This window comes from Rhodnius prolixus, unplaced genomic scaffold, assembly GCF_049639745.1.
Source record: "Rhodnius prolixus isolate KJV_2025 unplaced genomic scaffold, Rpr scaffold_1, whole genome shotgun sequence".
NCBI classification, from domain to species: Eukaryota; Metazoa; Arthropoda; class Insecta; order Hemiptera; family Reduviidae; genus Rhodnius; species Rhodnius prolixus.
In genome coordinates, this window is record NW_027411581.1 from 4,441,839 (window position 1) to 4,459,360 (window position 17,522).

Genomic DNA, 17,522 nt, shown 5'->3' on the forward strand with positions numbered 1-17,522 from the left:
AACTACTCGATAGATTTTGTTTATATTTTATCTGTATATGGAGACTACTATTGTCTATAATTGTATGAAATTCCGTACAAATCTGTCAAGTAGGAAACGAGATATTTAGAGTTGAATTTTGGTTTTCTTTGAATCAGTGAAATCTTTAACTTCAATTATCTTAAAAACTACTCGATAGATTTTGTTTATATTTTACCTGTATATGGAGACTACTATTGTCTATAATTGTATGAAATTCCGTACAAATCTGTCAAGTAGGAAGCGAGATATTAAGAGTTGAATTTTGGTTTTCTTTGAATCAGTGAAATCTTTAACTTCAATTATCTTAAAAACTACTCGATAGATTTTGTTTATATTTTATCTGTATATGGAGACTACTATTGTCTATAATTGTATGAAATTCCGTACAAATCTGTCAAGTAGGAAACGAGATATTTAGAGTTGAATTTTGGTTTTCTTTGAATCAGTGAAATCTTTAACTTCAATTATCTTAAAAACTACTCGATAGATTTTGTTTATATTTTACCTGTATATGGAGACTACTATTGTCTATAATTGTATGAAATTCCGTACAAATCTGTCAAGTAGGAAACGAGATATTTATAGTTGAATTTTGGTTTTCTTTGAATCAGTGAAATCTTTAACTTCAATTATCTTAAAAACTACTCGATAGATTTTGTTTATATTTTACCTGTATATGGAGACTACTATTGTCTATAATTGTATGAAATTCCGTACAAATCTGTCAAGTAGGAAGCGAGATATTAAGAGTTGAATTTTGGTTTTCTTTGAATCAGTGAAATCTTTAACTTCAATTATCTTAAAAACTACTCGATAGATTTTGTTTATATTTTATCTGTATATGGAGACTACTATTGTCTATAATTGTATGAGATTTAGTACAAATCTGTCGAGTAGGAAACGAGATATTTAGAGTTGAATTTTGGTTTCCTTTGAATCAGTGAAATCTTTAACTTCAATTATCTTAAAAACTACTAGATAGATTTTGTTTATATTTTACCTGTATATGGAGACTACTATTGTCTATAATTGTATGAAATTTAGTACAAATCTGTCGAGTAGGAAACGAGATATTTAGAGTTGAATTTTGGTTTCCTTTGAATCAGTGAAATCTTTAACTTCAATTATCTTAAAAACTACTAGATAGATTTTGTTTATATTTTATCTGTATATGGAGACTACTATTGTCTATAATTGTATGAAATTTCGTACAAATCTGTCGAGTAGGAAACGAGATATTTAGAGTTGAATTTTGGTTTCCTTTGAATCAGTGAAATCTTTAACTTCAATTATCTTAAAAACTACTAGATAGATTTTGTTTATATTTTACCTGTATATGGAGACTACTATTGTCTATAATTGTATGAAATTTAGTACAAATCTGTCGAGTAGGAAACGAGATATTTAGAGTTGAATTTTGGTTTCCTTTGAATCAGTGAAATCTTTAACTTCAATTATCTTAAAAACTACTAGATAGATTTTGTTTATATTTTACCTGTATATGGAGACTACTATTGTCTATAATTGTATGAAATTTAGTACAAATCTGTCAAGTAGGAAACGAGATATTTAGAGTTGAATTAAAGGTTTCCTTTGAATCAGTGAAATCTTTAACTTCAATTATCTCGTAAACTACACGATAGATTTTGTTTATATTTTACCTGTATATGGAGACTACTATTGTCTATAATTGTATGAAATTCCGTACAAATCTGTCGAGTAGGAAACGAGATATTTAGAGTTGAATTTTGGTTTCCTTTGTAACAGTGAAATCTTTAACTTCAATTATCTTAAAAACTACTCGATAGATTTTGTTTATATTTTATCTGTATATGGAGACTACTATTGTCTATAATTGTATGAAATTCCGTACAAATCTGTCAAGTAGGAAACGAGATATTTAGAGTTGAATTTTGGTTTTCTTTGAATCAGTGAAATCTTTAACTTCAATTATCTTAAAAACTACTCGATAGATTTTGTTTATATTTTACCTGTATATGGAGACTACTATTGTCTATAATTGTATGAAATTCCGTACAAATCTGTCAAGTAGGAAGCGAGATATTAAGAGTTGAATTTTGGTTTTCTTTGAATCAGTGAAATCTTTAACTTCAATTATCTTAAAAACTACTCGATAGATTTTGTTTATATTTTATCTGTATATGGAGACTACTATTGTCTATAATTGTATGAAATTCCGTACAAATCTGTCAAGTAGGAAACGAGATATTTAGAGTTGAATTTTGGTTTTCTTTGAATCAGTGAAATCTTTAACTTCAATTATCTTAAAAACTACTCGATAGATTTTGTTTATATTTTACCTGTATATGGAGACTACTATTGTCTATAATTGTATGAAATTCCGTACAAATCTGTCAAGTAGGAAGCGAGATATTAAGAGTTGAATTTTGGTTTTCTTTGAATCAGTGAAATCTTTAACTTCAATTATCTTAAAAACTACTCGATAGATTTTGTTTATATTTTATCTGTATATGGAGACTACTATTGTCTATAATTGTATGAAATTCCGTACAAATCTGTCAAGTAGGAAACGAGATATTTAGAGTTGAATTTTGGTTTTCTTTGAATCAGTGAAATCTTTAACTTCAATTATCTTAAAAACTACTCGATAGATTTTGTTTATATTTTACCTGTATATGGAGACTACTATTGTCTATAATTGTATGAAATTCCGTACAAATCTGTCAAGTAGGAAGCGAGATATTAAGAGTTGAATTTTGGTTTTCTTTGAATCAGTGAAATCTTTAACTTCAATTATCTTAAAAACTACTCGATAGATTTTGTTTATATTTTATCTGTATATGGAGACTACTATTGTCTATAATTGTATGAGATTTAGTACAAATCTGTCGAGTAGGAAACGAGATATTTAGAGTTGAATTTTGGTTTCCTTTGAATCAGTGAAATCTTTAACTTCAATTATCTTAAAAACTACTAGATAGATTTTGTTTATATTTTACCTGTATATGGAGACTACTATTGTCTATAATTGTATGAAATTTAGTACAAATCTGTCGAGTAGGAAACGAGATATTTAGAGTTGAATTTTGGTTTCCTTTGAATCAGTGAAATCTTTAACTTCAATTATCTTAAAAACTACTAGATAGATTTTGTTTATATTTTATCTGTATATGGAGACTACTATTGTCTATAATTGTATGAAATTTCGTACAAATCTGTCGAGTAGGAAACGAGATATTTAGAGTTGAATTTTGGTTTCCTTTGAATCAGTGAAATCTTTAACTTCAATTATCTTAAAAACTACTAGATAGATTTTGTTTATATTTTACCTGTATATGGAGACTACTATTGTCTATAATTGTATGAAATTTAGTACAAATCTGTCGAGTAGGAAACGAGATATTTAGAGTTGAATTTTGGTTTCCTTTGAATCAGTGAAATCTTTAACTTCAATTATCTTAAAAACTACTAGATAGATTTTGTTTATATTTTACCTGTATATGGAGACTACTATTGTCTATAATTGTATGAAATTTAGTACAAATCTGTCAAGTAGGAAACGAGATATTTAGAGTTGAATTAAAGGTTTCCTTTGAATCAGTGAAATCTTTAACTTCAATTATCTCGTAAACTACACGATAGATTTTGTTTATATTTTACCTGTATATGGAGACTACTATTGTCTATAATTGTATGAAATTCCGTACAAATCTGTCGAGTAGGAAACGAGATATTTAGAGTTGAATTTTGGTTTCCTTTGTAACAGTGAAATCTTTAACTTCAATTATCTTAAAAACTACTCGATAGATTTTGTTTATATTTTATCTGTATATGGAGACTACTATTGTCTATAATTGTATGAAATTCCGTACAAATCTGTCAAGTAGGAAACGAGATATTTAGAGTTGAATTTTGGTTTTCTTTGAATCAGTGAAATCTTTAACTTCAATTATCTTAAAAACTACTCGATAGATTTTGTTTATATTTTACCTGTATATGGAGACTACTATTGTCTATAATTGTATGAGATTTAGTACAAATCTGTCGAGTAGGAAACGAGATATTTAGAGTTGAATTTTGGTTTTCTTTGAATCAGTGAAATCTTTAACTTCAATTATCTTAAAAACTACTCGATAGATTTTGTTTATATTTTATCTGTATATGGAGACTACTATTGTCTATAATTGTATGAAATTCCGTACAAATCTGTCGAGTAGGAAACGAGATATTTAGAGTTGAATTTTGGTTTTCTTTGAATCAGTGAAATCTTTAACTTCAATTATCTTAAAAACTACTCGATAGATTTTGTTTATATTTTATCTGTATATGGAGACTACTATTGTCTATAATTGTATGAAATTCCGTACAAATCTGTCAAGTAGGAAACGAGATATTTAGAGTTGAATTTTGGTTTTCTTTGAATCAGTGAAATCTTTAACTTCAATTATCTTAAAAACTACTCGATAGATTTTGTTTATATTTTACCTGTATATGGAGACTACTATTGTCTATAATTGTATGAAATTCCGTACAAATCTGTCAAGTAGGAAGCGAGATATTAAGAGTTGAATTTTGGTTTTCTTTGAATCAGTGAAATCTTTAACTTCAATTATCTTAAAAACTACTCGATAGATTTTGTTTATATTTTATCTGTATATGGAGACTACTATTGTCTATAATTGTATGAAATTCCGTACAAATCTGTCAAGTAGGAAACGAGATATTTAGAGTTGAATTTTGGTTTTCTTTGAATCAGTGAAATCTTTAACTTCAATTATCTTAAAAACTACTCGATAGATTTTGTTTATATTTTACCTGTATATGGAGACTACTATTGTCTATAATTGTATGAAATTCCGTACAAATCTGTCAAGTAGGAAGCGAGATATTAAGAGTTGAATTTTGGTTTTCTTTGAATCAGTGAAATCTTTAACTTCAATTATCTTAAAAACTACTCGATAGATTTTGTTTATATTTTATCTGTATATGGAGACTACTATTGTCTATAATTGTATGAAATTCCGTACAAATCTGTCAAGTAGGAAACGAGATATTTAGAGTTGAATTTTGGTTTTCTTTGAATCAGTGAAATCTTTAACTTCAATTATCTTAAAAACTACTCGATAGATTTTGTTTATATTTTACCTGTATATGGAGACTACTATTGTCTATAATTGTATGAAATTCCGTACAAATCTGTCAAGTAGGAAGCGAGATATTAAGAGTTGAATTTTGGTTTTCTTTGAATCAGTGAAATCTTTAACTTCAATTATCTTAAAAACTACTCGATAGATTTTGTTTATATTTTATCTGTATATGGAGACTACTATTGTCTATAATTGTATGAGATTTAGTACAAATCTGTCGAGTAGGAAACGAGATATTTAGAGTTGAATTTTGGTTTCCTTTGAATCAGTGAAATCTTTAACTTCAATTATCTTAAAAACTACTAGATAGATTTTGTTTATATTTTACCTGTATATGGAGACTACTATTGTCTATAATTGTATGAAATTTAGTACAAATCTGTCGAGTAGGAAACGAGATATTTAGAGTTAAATTTTGGTTTCCTTTGAATCAGTGAAATCTTTAACTTCAATTATCTTAAAAACTACTAGATAGATTTTGTTTATATTTTATCTGTATATGGAGACTACTATTGTCTATAATTGTATGAAATTTCGTACAAATCTGTCGAGTAGGAAACGAGATATTTAGAGTTGAATTTTGGTTTCCTTTGAATCAGTGAAATCTTTAACTTCAATTATCTTAAAAACTACTAGATAGATTTTGTTTATATTTTACCTGTATATGGAGACTACTATTGTCTATAATTGTATGAAATTTAGTACAAATCTGTCGAGTAGGAAACGAGATATTTAGAGTTGAATTTTGGTTTCCTTTGAATCAGTGAAATCTTTAACTTCAATTATCTTAAAAACTACTAGATAGATTTTGTTTATATTTTACCTGTATATGGAGACTACTATTGTCTATAATTGTATGAAATTTAGTACAAATCTGTCAAGTAGGAAACGAGATATTTAGAGTTGAATTAAAGGTTTCCTTTGAATCAGTGAAATCTTTAACTTCAATTATCTCGTAAACTACACGATAGATTTTGTTTATATTTTACCTGTATATGGAGACTACTATTGTCTATAATTGTATGAAATTCCGTACAAATCTGTCGAGTAGGAAACGAGATATTTAGAGTTGAATTTTGGTTTCCTTTGTAACAGTGAAATCTTTAACTTCAATTATCTTAAAAACTACTCGATAGATTTTGTTTATATTTTATCTGTATATGGAGACTACTATTGTCTATAATTGTATGAAATTCCGTACAAATCTGTCAAGTAGGAAACGAGATATTTAGAGTTGAATTTTGGTTTTCTTTGAATCAGTGAAATCTTTAACTTCAATTATCTTAAAAACTACTCGATAGATTTTGTTTATATTTTACCTGTATATGGAGACTACTATTGTCTATAATTGTATGAGATTTAGTACAAATCTGTCGAGTAGGAAACGAGATATTTAGAGTTGAATTTTGGTTTTCTTTGAATCAGTGAAATCTTTAACTTCAATTATCTTAAAAACTACTCGATAGATTTTGTTTATATTTTATCTGTATATGGAGACTACTATTGTCTATAATTGTATGAAATTCCGTACAAATCTGTCGAGTAGGAAACGAGATATTTAGAGTTGAATTTTGGTTTTCTTTGAATCAGTGAAATCTTTAACTTCAATTATCTTAAAAACTACTCGATAGATTTTGTTTATATTTTATCTGTATATGGAGACTACTATTGTCTATAATTGTATGAAATTCCGTACAAATCTGTCAAGTAGGAAACGAGATATTTAGAGTTGAATTTTGGTTTTCTTTGAATCAGTGAAATCTTTAACTTCAATTATCTTAAAAACTACTCGATAGATTTTGTTTATATTTTACCTGTATATGGAGACTACTATTGTCTATAATTGTATGAGATTTAGTACAAATCTGTCGAGTAGGAAACGAGATATTTAGAGTTGAATTTTGGTTTTCTTTGAATCAGTGAAATCTTTAACTTCAATTATCTTAAAAACTACTCGATAGATTTTGTTTATATTTTATCTGTATATGGAGACTACTATTGTCTATAATTGTATGAAATTCCGTACAAATCTGTCGAGTAGGAAACGAGATATTTAGAGTTGAATTTTGGTTTTCTTTGAATCAGTGAAATCTTTAACTTCAATTATCTTAAAAACTACTCGATAGATTCTGTTTATATTTTACCTGTATATGGAGACTACTATTGTCTATAATTGTATGAAATTCCGTACAAATCTGTCGAGTAGGAAACGAGATATTTAGAGTTGAATTTTCTGTTTCCTTTGAATCAGTAAAATCTTTAACTTCAATTATCTTAAAAACTACTCCATAGATTTTGTTTATATTTTTTCTGTATATGGAGACTACTATTGTCTATAATTGTATGAAATTCCGTACAAATCTGTCAAGTAGGAAACGAGATATTTAGAGTTGAATTTTGGTTTTCTTTGAATCAGTGAAATCTTTAACTTCAATTATCTTAAAAACTACTCGATAGATTTTGTTTATATTTTACCTGTATATGGAGACTACTATTGTCTATAATTGTATGAAATTTCGTACAAATCTGTCGAGTAGGAAACGAGATATTTAGAGTTGAATTTTGGTTTCCTTTGAATCAGTGAAATCCTTAACTTCAAATATCTCGAAAACTACTCGATAGATTTTGTTTATATTTTATCTGTATATGGAGACTACTGTTGTCTATAATTGTATAAAATTTCGTACAAATCTATCGAGTAGGAAACTAGATATTTAGAGTTGAATTTTGGTTTCCTTTGAAACAGTGAAAACTTCAAATCTATTTGTGAAAACTGCTTTTTCCGACGGAAGGGACCTCATTCGGTTATTTCTAGTAAAACTCTGATTCAAAAAGCCGCATGATTAGAATGATTCTTTTACTAAGTATATTAAATATGACAATATTCATCTTACAAAGCAATAGAGTTTTTTCAGGCCGCTCGTTACATTTGAATGTCACATTGAGGGAAGCTTAACTTATTGTGTATTAAATTGCCCATGTTTGAAGAAGGTAACACTCGGGAGTCTTGTCTGAGAATGTGTGTGCCCCTTCATACAAACATTCGCACACGCAAGTCAATTTGATAATTTAAACGATTGTAATACTTCCCCTTATTAGATGTAAGAGCAGAACGTCGCTTGTTTTTGTTACGTAGGGGAGTCCTACTCCGTACATTCTGCCGAATTTTATCAAAATCGGGCTAAGGTTTACAGAATTATTAGTAATAATAATTTTGGTGGAGGCCTCTCATACATGGGGCTAACTCCTCTCCCATTCTATGTACAGCGACGAGACCCCCAAAAGGTACATCTACATAAAATTCCGAATCGAATGACACCCCATTCATGAAAATTGGTTCGCGCGTTTAGGCGCTACGTGGTTTACAAAAAAAAGGTAACAAGAAGAAGAAGAAGACCAATTTTCGAAAATGCTGTTTTTGCCCATTTTTGGAATCGTTTTCCTCGAAAACTAATTAATCTACGCTATTACGAAAAAACTAAACTTGTAAACGAGTATTTGCATCATATTTTAAAGAAAATCTGGGAATTTTATCTTTTTTAGAGAAAGAGAAAAAAATTGTCAAAGTTGGGTGTTTTTCAACGTTACGCTTTTTCGTGCAGTTTCTGACGATCAACCGGACAGTTTTAATATAGTAAATATGTACATACTATATACCTACAGCAAAAGAGCGATATGCATATCTGAAATTGACAAACGAGTTTTCCGAATAGGGCAGTGTTTTTAAATTTAATAAAGTTTTCTATTCCAAAATGACTTAAAATTCAAGAAATTTTCTTTAAAGTCGTAAAGCTACATTTTCCCAGTAAATAATTATAATAATAATTTAAACATACATTATTATTTTATTAAAGCAACCTTTTATTGATTAATTTATTTTACAGTATCCCCGAGAATTGCACATTGGCCGTCAGATGTAGAAGTCGAGGTTGGCAATGTTCTATCGCTTCATTGTAACGTATATTCATTGCCAAAAGCTTCGATAAAATGGTTGAAAGAAAACAATACTTTGTATAAAACTAGTGGAATCTATGGACCTTATCTCAGGTATTATTGATTGATTGATTATCGATTGAGTTAGTTGAATATATGTTTATATATTTTTTGCTAACTTACAGATGTGGACAATGTGCTAGAAAACATAGTCTTTGATTTTATCCGTCATAAATGTATGTTTATTTGTATCCCTAGCCGGTTCTAGTTTCTTAAATCTGCAGAGGTAAATTATTCAGTTTTCTTTAGAGATCTCTACTTCACTTGCGTTACCTTCTCACCCTACACTTGGTGATCGAGCAACTGTAAGAGGCGAATTGAAGCAGGAAAATGCGGAATTTCTTAGTTCAAATGGAATAAGATCGTGGGAATGAATCTGGTTTTGGTTTGTCCCCTAATCCAGGCTTGAACCAGACTGCCTTAGCTTTACAGTGGCGTTTGTTTTGGTACGAGTATCCCAGGGAACTCTGAGTGGATGGGAAAGTCACTGAAAAAAAAGAGATTTTCACTGACAGGGCTGAGTTTAGCAAAGTTACGGCTTAGAGGATAGTGTTTCAAAAATTTGAGAAGTTTATTTACTTTCGTTTTCTTTTTTTTTGCAATTTTTTTCCGTGTTAATGAAAAAAAGTAAAAAAATAAGATAGGTAGAATAATTTTCGTTTAAACTTTTTTATCAGTATTTTTGCCAGTTTTAGGAGTTTATTGGGAAACAAGCTTAAGCCCACAACTCTTTAAAGTGCTAGACGAGCTGTTAATTCAATATTTCAATTTTGTCTAGGTTTTATGCAACAAGTGCTGACAAAGGTAGATACTCTTGTGTAGCTGAGAATAAAGCCGGTTCTGACAGAGCAGATGTAAATGTTATCATTTTGGGTAAGAAATAACAATTAATCATTTCAGATTGAGTGATTTTAATCGCAGATTCTTTGGGGGATACCTAAAAGTATTATCATATTAGAGATTTTTCGTTTTTTGAGTTAAGCTATCCAAATATTCCCACGCACAAACCATTTTCCAAAAATTTTGTAATTTATTTCTGTTAAAAACTTCAAAAACACGTACTACTACTTCTTCCAAAGTAAGAGAATATAAAATAATTAAAATTTATTACCTTGTTGTATTTTATTAACAAATTTAAACACACAAATGTTTTAGAATCTCCAACAATCACAAGTTTAGCTCCAAAAATAGAAATATTAAAAGGTGATGATCTTTGGGTGTTCTGTAATGCTACTGGAACACCTGATCCAGAAATTAATTGGTACTTTCAAGGACAAAGTCTTGGCGGCCAAAAAACATCGTAAGCATTGTTTATATAAATCGATTTTTTGTTGAGTACATCGTTTTTGAAAAAAAAATTATTTCAGCAATAAAAGTAACGTATTACATATTGAGAGAGTGACAGACTTACAAAATGGATTTTATACATGTATGGCAAGAAATAAAGTTGGAAAAACTCATAAAACTACTGAAGTGAAAATTTTAGGTGAGTTACAATTTATATACAATAGTATTCGATTACTTTCTTTTTTGGAATCTTTGGGTTTTTTCTAAATTTGTAATAAAATAAAATAAATAAATAAACAATTATTTACAGAACCACCAACCATTAAACCTTGGGAGAATATTCATAAAGTAATTCCTGGAGAAGAAGTGACAATGACGTGCGAAGTAACAGGATCACCTGTACCCTATATTACATGGTACAAGAATAGCCAACCGTTGACAGAAAATTACTTAGTTAATGAAGCAAAGATAAAGTAAGATTGATTTCATACTAATTTTCATTACTGTTCTCTGATGGGAGAGCGTAAAGATAATACTTTGTTTTAAATTGTCCATAAATCTCTAGTATAATCAAAAAACCCAAATATTTTGCTCATATAAAGTAAATAAATGCACTTACACCTATGAAAACATTGTAAAATTCGAGATGCAAATCGTAGGAGACGTAGAAACATGAAACTTCCACGATCTTAGATGAAATTGATAAAATCCAATTCTCTGTTTTCAAACGTTCAAAAATGTATTCAATTTTGCTCAAATTAAGACAACACCAAAGTTTAAAGGAGAATATGTATATAAACAAACTGTAAGAATAACAGCAATTATTATTGGCAGGTTTATCGCTGAGAAACATCATTCAGGTGAATATACCTGCACTGCAATGAATAAAGTTGGAAACGATTCAACCAGTTTGACGTTAATTGTTCTGGGTATATAATTTTTTCAGTAGATAAATAATATTCACATCAATAATTCATCAAAAAGCCTGTCTTATTTCACTTCATCTTTAGAACCGCCAATTTTCTCACAACATTTGCCAAATAGTCTGGACATTCTGTTGGGTGGAAATGCTGATTTACCTTGTACAGCCTATGGAGATCCAAAACCTACAATTAAATGGAGTAAAATGCAGGAACCACAAAAATTACAAGAATCCAGGTTTTTTTTTTTATAATTCAAATAGTTTTATTGTTTAAATAATCGAAGCTTTTGTGCTTTAAATACCTTCTATTGTATTTTTTTTTTTCTTAGATTTATTCTTTCTGAGAATGGAACTTTAAAGATTATTAACACAACCCATCAAGATGAAGGATTTTATAAGTGTGAAGCGCAAAACAAAGCTGGTAGTGTCGTCAGGCAACTACTGCTAAATGTCTTGGGTATGTTTTTATTTGTTATCGTTTTAGTACATCTGTGCAAATCTCAGTAACAAACTAAATACTTAGTCCTTACCTCATATACCTTGCCGTAGAGGTTCTCCTTTCTTTTTCTTTTTAACTAATGACCTCCTTACCTCTGAATATTCCAAGTTCCATATTTTATCGCTCCATTTCCACCGCCAAGTCGCTGCCATAAAAAAGAGTTAGGTTTCCCTTTTTCAGTTTCTTGTAATCTGTTTGATTTCGGAGATGTAAGGCGATTTGCTCAAAGTTCCCTAGTGTAATCGAGATATTGCCTTCTTTAGGCCTCTACAATTGCCCTTAGAGCACCTTCAGTTTAATTTTATAGACTCCTACTTCCTGAGACGGTCTGATGGCCTGATTGGTGCACTGTTGACCGTTTAGATTACGCAGGGGGTGCCAATCAACCAGGCAATCAACTTTCCCCCCTCATCAAGAACTAAGATTAAGATCAATTTTATAACCAGTGGTACGGGACCCATGCCCAAGAAACCGCTGCCAAAAGAGGCTTATTGTGCCTTCCTTCTCTTTGAATTTAGTAGGTAGACGAAACTTACCCAAAAAAGGAGGTTGAGGACTTTCACTACTAGTTCTTTTTGCGCTACTATCTCATTTAGTGTCAATGTTTAGTCCAAAGAACAACAAATGAGACGCCATTTTCTCCTCTTCCTGATACCAAGAATTAAATAAAAAAGCTTATTTTGCATTAATAAAATATCAATTTTTAAATTTCAGAACAACCTCAAGCTACTCTAACTGCTGAAAGCGCCGTAGTTCATGAAGGCAACGAGCTAAGTTTAATTTGTAATTCTACAGGAAAACCAAAACCAAGAATAATCTGGATGAAAGATGGAGGAGTATTGCTTTACGCTTCTAGCAATAACACGCTAAGGTATAAACAATGGCATTGTTGCTATAACTTAGATATTTCTCTAAGGCAAGAATGAGGATCAAATACCTAGGAGAGGTTAATTGGATAAAGGGCGTTTTTAATCAAGTAAACATGTTCATATTAGCTTTTACCCGAAGTGAATTAGAGGTGCTCGATCTGTCGTAAATTAACTGGAAGTGGCCCTACTAGAGCTTAACTATTTTTCACATGTTTCGGACCAATCCAAGATCAGTCATCAGAGGAAGGCAAATAAATAAAACCGACTACATGTTTCATAAGAGGGGCGCGCAAATTCACAAGTTTTCTGCCTAAATCTGATCTTCCTCACACTAACTGCAAATGGAATGCGAGTAGGTAATACGAGTAAAAGTGAACATGCGCGCTATGACAGATAGAATTAACGGTATTGGTCTAAAGTAAAATCCCATATAATCTGATACAAACCTTGTGACTTTTACATTTTGATACTATTTCAAAATGATACATTTTTAAAAATAATTATTTTCAGAAAAGTGTTATATTTCAGAGAAAATGTTCTATTTCCGTTGAAAACTCATTTTCGAAAGTGTTACTGGATGGTAAATACTTCCTCTTGTTAGTGGTAAGAAGAGGTAGTAAGAATGTGATGTACCAACTTGACTCATCTTATCACAATATCTTATTTTAGTTCATAATAATCTTCTGTTCGCAATGAACGGTTGATTCATGTTTTCAGACTTCTAATACTCATAATTTCACATTTTCTTTTATTGTATAAATCAAAATTAATCTTCATTTTCCAGGATCACAGTTAGACCTGAAGATTCTGGAAAGTATTCTTGTATTGTTGAAAATATTGTTGGCAAGGGTGAAGATTCTATTAATATTACAGTTTACGGTAAGTAGAAATTTTCTTCTAGTAAATAATTACTACTTAATTGTTGTAGATCACTTATCTAACTTTTCATTTTTCATCTTTTTTTTGGTATTTAGTTGGGCCATTAATAAGTGGTCCAAGGGAGGAATCTGTGATTGGCTTAAAAGGAGAGGATATTGTACTTAGATGTCAGTTGCAAGGTATTCCAAAACCTACATTGAAATGGATACGTCACAATTCTGAAATATTGTATACGAGAGATCATTTTAGGTTAGGAGATTATCATTATCATTATCTTGTATTTAGATTAGCATAATGAAAGATGAAATTTCTTACATCCTTCACAAAATCTAAAAGAATTCCCATAAATCACTTTCTAGCCCTAGTTTTCATAGATTACGTTCCATTTACTTAAAGAACGGAAAGGTAATAACGTTCAGCAATTCATTGGCTCTGCTACTTTCAGAGTTCATCTACATTCAGAGAGTGGTCCTTCTGACCCTGTTTGAAGGGTTTGCTGGCCCCGTTCCAGGATGTTAACTACTTCTATAAGTTTATTATTAGTCATAAAATAAACATATGCTCTTCCACAAGAGATACAGAGATCAGATGTTGCCTAAAACATTCGTCATCTTTGGACCATGGACTATTTGAGATTTTTTTTTGCGCACCTAGGTTTAGGGTTCATAATCAATCGATTCTCTAATTGCCCTACCCATCACAAATATATATATATTTTTTAATGATTTTTGGTTTATTCAGGACATCTTCTTTCGTGTAGTTATTGATTTGAAACTTAGGCGCGCTCCAGACACTGCACAGTCTATTCGAAGGGTTTGCTTTTACAATTCTCGCGAAAGATTAATGTGTACATTCTTTTTCTTTTCTTTAAAGGTTGACTAATGATTCGCTGATAATGAAAAATTTAACCTTATCAATGGCTGCGGTATATAAGTGCGAAGCAAAGAATGTTGTTGGAACAAGTTATAAGTTATTCAGAGTTAATATTCATGGTAAATAATTTTTTTTTTTTTTTAATGATTAAAATATGTTAGAAAACTTGGAAAATCCCGAAAATAATGCGTTTCTTTTTATCAGCTAGACCAGAAATATTAAATAACCTAATCACTAATATAACACTGAATGAAGGAGATAACTACCATATAGCTTGTACAGCCACTGGAATTCCAGTCCCTATAGTACACTGGATTAAAGACAGGACGCCAATCTTTGCCGGATACAATGATGGTAGGTTTTTTCTGTAATTATTGTTGGAAATTCTATAAATTAAAAAAAAAAAGGTTCTGAACAGAATAAGATACAAACTTTCTGTACGCTCTAGGTGAAATATTAGTTTTGGAAGATTATACGTTACTTTTGGCGAATGTAAAATTGAAAATGTCTGGAATTTACCAATGTAGAGCGACCAACATTTATGGAGATATATCGAGGAATTATTCAGTAATGGTGATTGGTAGGTTAATGAATTGTTTTTGAAAGTATTGTGTTAGAATGGTTTCAAATTTACGTTTTAAGAATACCGGAAATGGAGAAAAGCGGGGTTTAGAAAATGGCGTGCCTAGCTTCAAAAATAATATGTCACGACTTGAAGAAAATGTCTCTTTTTTTTCAATACTTACCATTTAAATTGATAATAACAATAAATTTTACAGAAGTAACATGAATCTTAATCTGCCTATTTTTTTTTTTGTTCATTAAGCTGAATTAAATCTTGACTAAAGCAGTCGCGTTTATTCTTTGTTCGCTATTCACGAAAGAATTCACCACACAACCGTCTTACTTGCGATATATTGCTCTCGTCCAATTCTCGATTCATATGAAGCCGTCTTTAATTGCGAGGAAAATGTTATTAATGTATTTATTAAATTTAAAACAAAATAAACAAAAAATCTATGAGAAAAAAATAAACTTTTTAACTTATTTCCAGTGCCAACAAGAGCAGTAGAACCTGATACACATCATCTTGAAATTAATGCATCAGATACTGGAACTCTGACATGTCCATTGGATGAAAGCTTACCAGTTTCTAAAGTTATCTGGTTGAAAGTAAGTTATAGATTCAGATATCTTTATCTCTAACATGTTTCTTTTTTTTCATGCAAAAAACCATAATAAAAATGTTGCCTAGGACAATCTACCAATTGATAACATAATGCATGAACGAGCCGATGATGTGCACTTCTCAATCTCTAAAGGAAATCAATTGAAACTGACCGAAGCCTATCCTGAAGATACTGGAAATTACACATGTATAGCTGTATATCCGACTTCGAATAGTTCATCTGATTTTATAGTTGATGTACTGATTAGGCCACAGTTTCTGGATGAATATCCACCCGAAGAATACATAGTTAAACAAGGTGAAACTCTGAAGATTGACTGCAGCACAAGTGGCCATCCTATGCCCAGAGTAAGTGTAGCTTACCACGTTAAACTGGTGAGATCGTAAATGTACCCTGAACACATCTATTAGTGTAACTTCAAGTATTTTTGTTTACGGGGCGTTCATAGTAATGCTTAATCTGAAATTTATTTCTAATAAACATAAATTGCGTGAACATATCGGATCCCCTTTCAATAAAGAGTACACCTGTCCAAAATCTTTAAACTATCTTTCTGGGGAAGTTCATGGTCATCTTAAGCCCACGTTAATCAAGAAAGGGTCCCGAAGGGGCGCCTGCTGCCTCGGAGGCTCTGTTTTCAACGCAGGCAATCATATGCCATCCATTCTTCGGTACGGGTCGCATATCGCCGAGGTTTCCTAATATTGCCTAAAGGTTTGTTAAATCCAAATAGTTATTCTGTGGGGATTGAGTTTTGAAGAAATAGTGTTGCCCGCAGAGATGCCAAAACCCCTGTAGAAGTGGGTTAATCCTATTCTCTGTACAGGAAAACTTCAAATGTTCTTACTATTTCTCACTTTAGACAAACATTTAGCATCTTTTAAACATTAGTTTGATCAAAGCACAAACAACTTAATTTGATTTACATGTTCAGTTGTACTAGCTGCAGTTTTATGTGCAAGAATTAAAAAAAAAGAAAGTTATCTAAGTATTTACTAAAAGCGTAAATAAAACAATGAATTAAAAAAAAATCCAAATATTTCAGGTTCATTGGACATTTTTGGATAAAAATTTACCAATAACTGAAATTACTGTACCAGGAATATCTTTAGATAAAGAAAATCAAGAATTGTTAACAATTTCATCGGCAAATTCAAATCATAGTGGTAAATATATTTGTACAGCTTCAAATAAACTCGGAAAAGAAAAGCGTAATTTCCAAATAATTGTCACAGGTAATTTAATTTAATTTTCTTGAGAAATGTATACTTTATTTTTTTTGAAAAAAAAAATATCAATTTTTAAATTCAAGAGTCAATATTTATTTGAGATTCCCCGATTTCGAAAAAAGTGGCTTTTCAGAGCCGAAGGGTCATCAATGATGGTTATTTTGGTCACATTTAGTAAGCCTCAAATCTCAACATTAACAATAATTATTAAAAACAAGGAAGAATATCTCTTCTTTTTTTTTAATTCCTAATGTTGCTCTTTTTACTGAATCAATTAATTAAATTAATCTTTTTCTTTAACAGATTAATTAGAAAGCTGCTGCGAAAATTTCATTTGAAGGTAAACTACAGGAAAATATGGCATTATATAATTTATTATAACAGAAAATTAATTCTTCTACTAAGACTCTATCTACTTCTTTAGTTCCCATGGAACCTTCAATTATAATGTATCTCAAAAAATAATTTTTATACATTTAGTGTGTAAATAAAACAAATTTTATTAGATGTTTTAGTTTCCTTAGATCCAAATTTGACTATAACGCTACATTTTTCATGGATTAACGCAAAATTTACAGAACTCAAACTGCTGCCTTTTTTTTTTATTGGCGTTAAACAATGGACTGATTGA

At 30.2% G+C, this 17,522-nt stretch overlaps 1 protein-coding gene across 3 annotated transcripts in view; it reads left to right on the forward strand.

Moving 5' to 3' along the window:
* LOC141452718 (hemicentin-1-like) overlaps positions 1-17,398 on the forward strand; it is a 75,472-nt gene extending 58,074 nt beyond the window's left edge. For 2 of the 3 annotated variants that reach the window (XM_074125115.1, XM_074125109.1), the window contains exons 22-39: positions 9,035-9,197; positions 9,922-10,016; positions 10,299-10,443; positions 10,511-10,629; positions 10,741-10,903; positions 11,265-11,359; positions 11,441-11,588; positions 11,682-11,809; positions 12,566-12,722; positions 13,505-13,599; positions 13,695-13,848; positions 14,473-14,591; positions 14,677-14,826; positions 14,921-15,052; positions 15,527-15,645; positions 15,728-16,009; positions 16,708-16,897; positions 17,195-17,398. In XM_074125115.1, coding sequence (XP_073981216.1) covers positions 9,035-9,197; positions 9,922-10,016; positions 10,299-10,443; positions 10,511-10,629; positions 10,741-10,903; positions 11,265-11,359; positions 11,441-11,588; positions 11,682-11,809; positions 12,566-12,722; positions 13,505-13,599; positions 13,695-13,848; positions 14,473-14,591; positions 14,677-14,826; positions 14,921-15,052; positions 15,527-15,645; positions 15,728-16,009; positions 16,708-16,897; positions 17,195-17,199 — 2,459 coding nt within the window. In that variant the 3' untranslated portion in view covers positions 17,200-17,398. Of the gene's footprint in view, positions 1-9,034; positions 9,198-9,921; positions 10,017-10,298; positions 10,444-10,510; positions 10,630-10,740; positions 10,904-11,264; positions 11,360-11,440; positions 11,589-11,681; positions 11,810-12,565; positions 12,723-13,504; positions 13,600-13,694; positions 13,849-14,472; positions 14,592-14,676; positions 14,827-14,920; positions 15,053-15,526; positions 15,646-15,727; positions 16,010-16,707; positions 16,898-17,194 lie in introns of those variants that run through there. The other variant, XM_074125124.1, reaches the window with a different exon arrangement.
* The last annotated feature ends 124 nt before the right edge of the window (positions 17,399-17,522 follow it).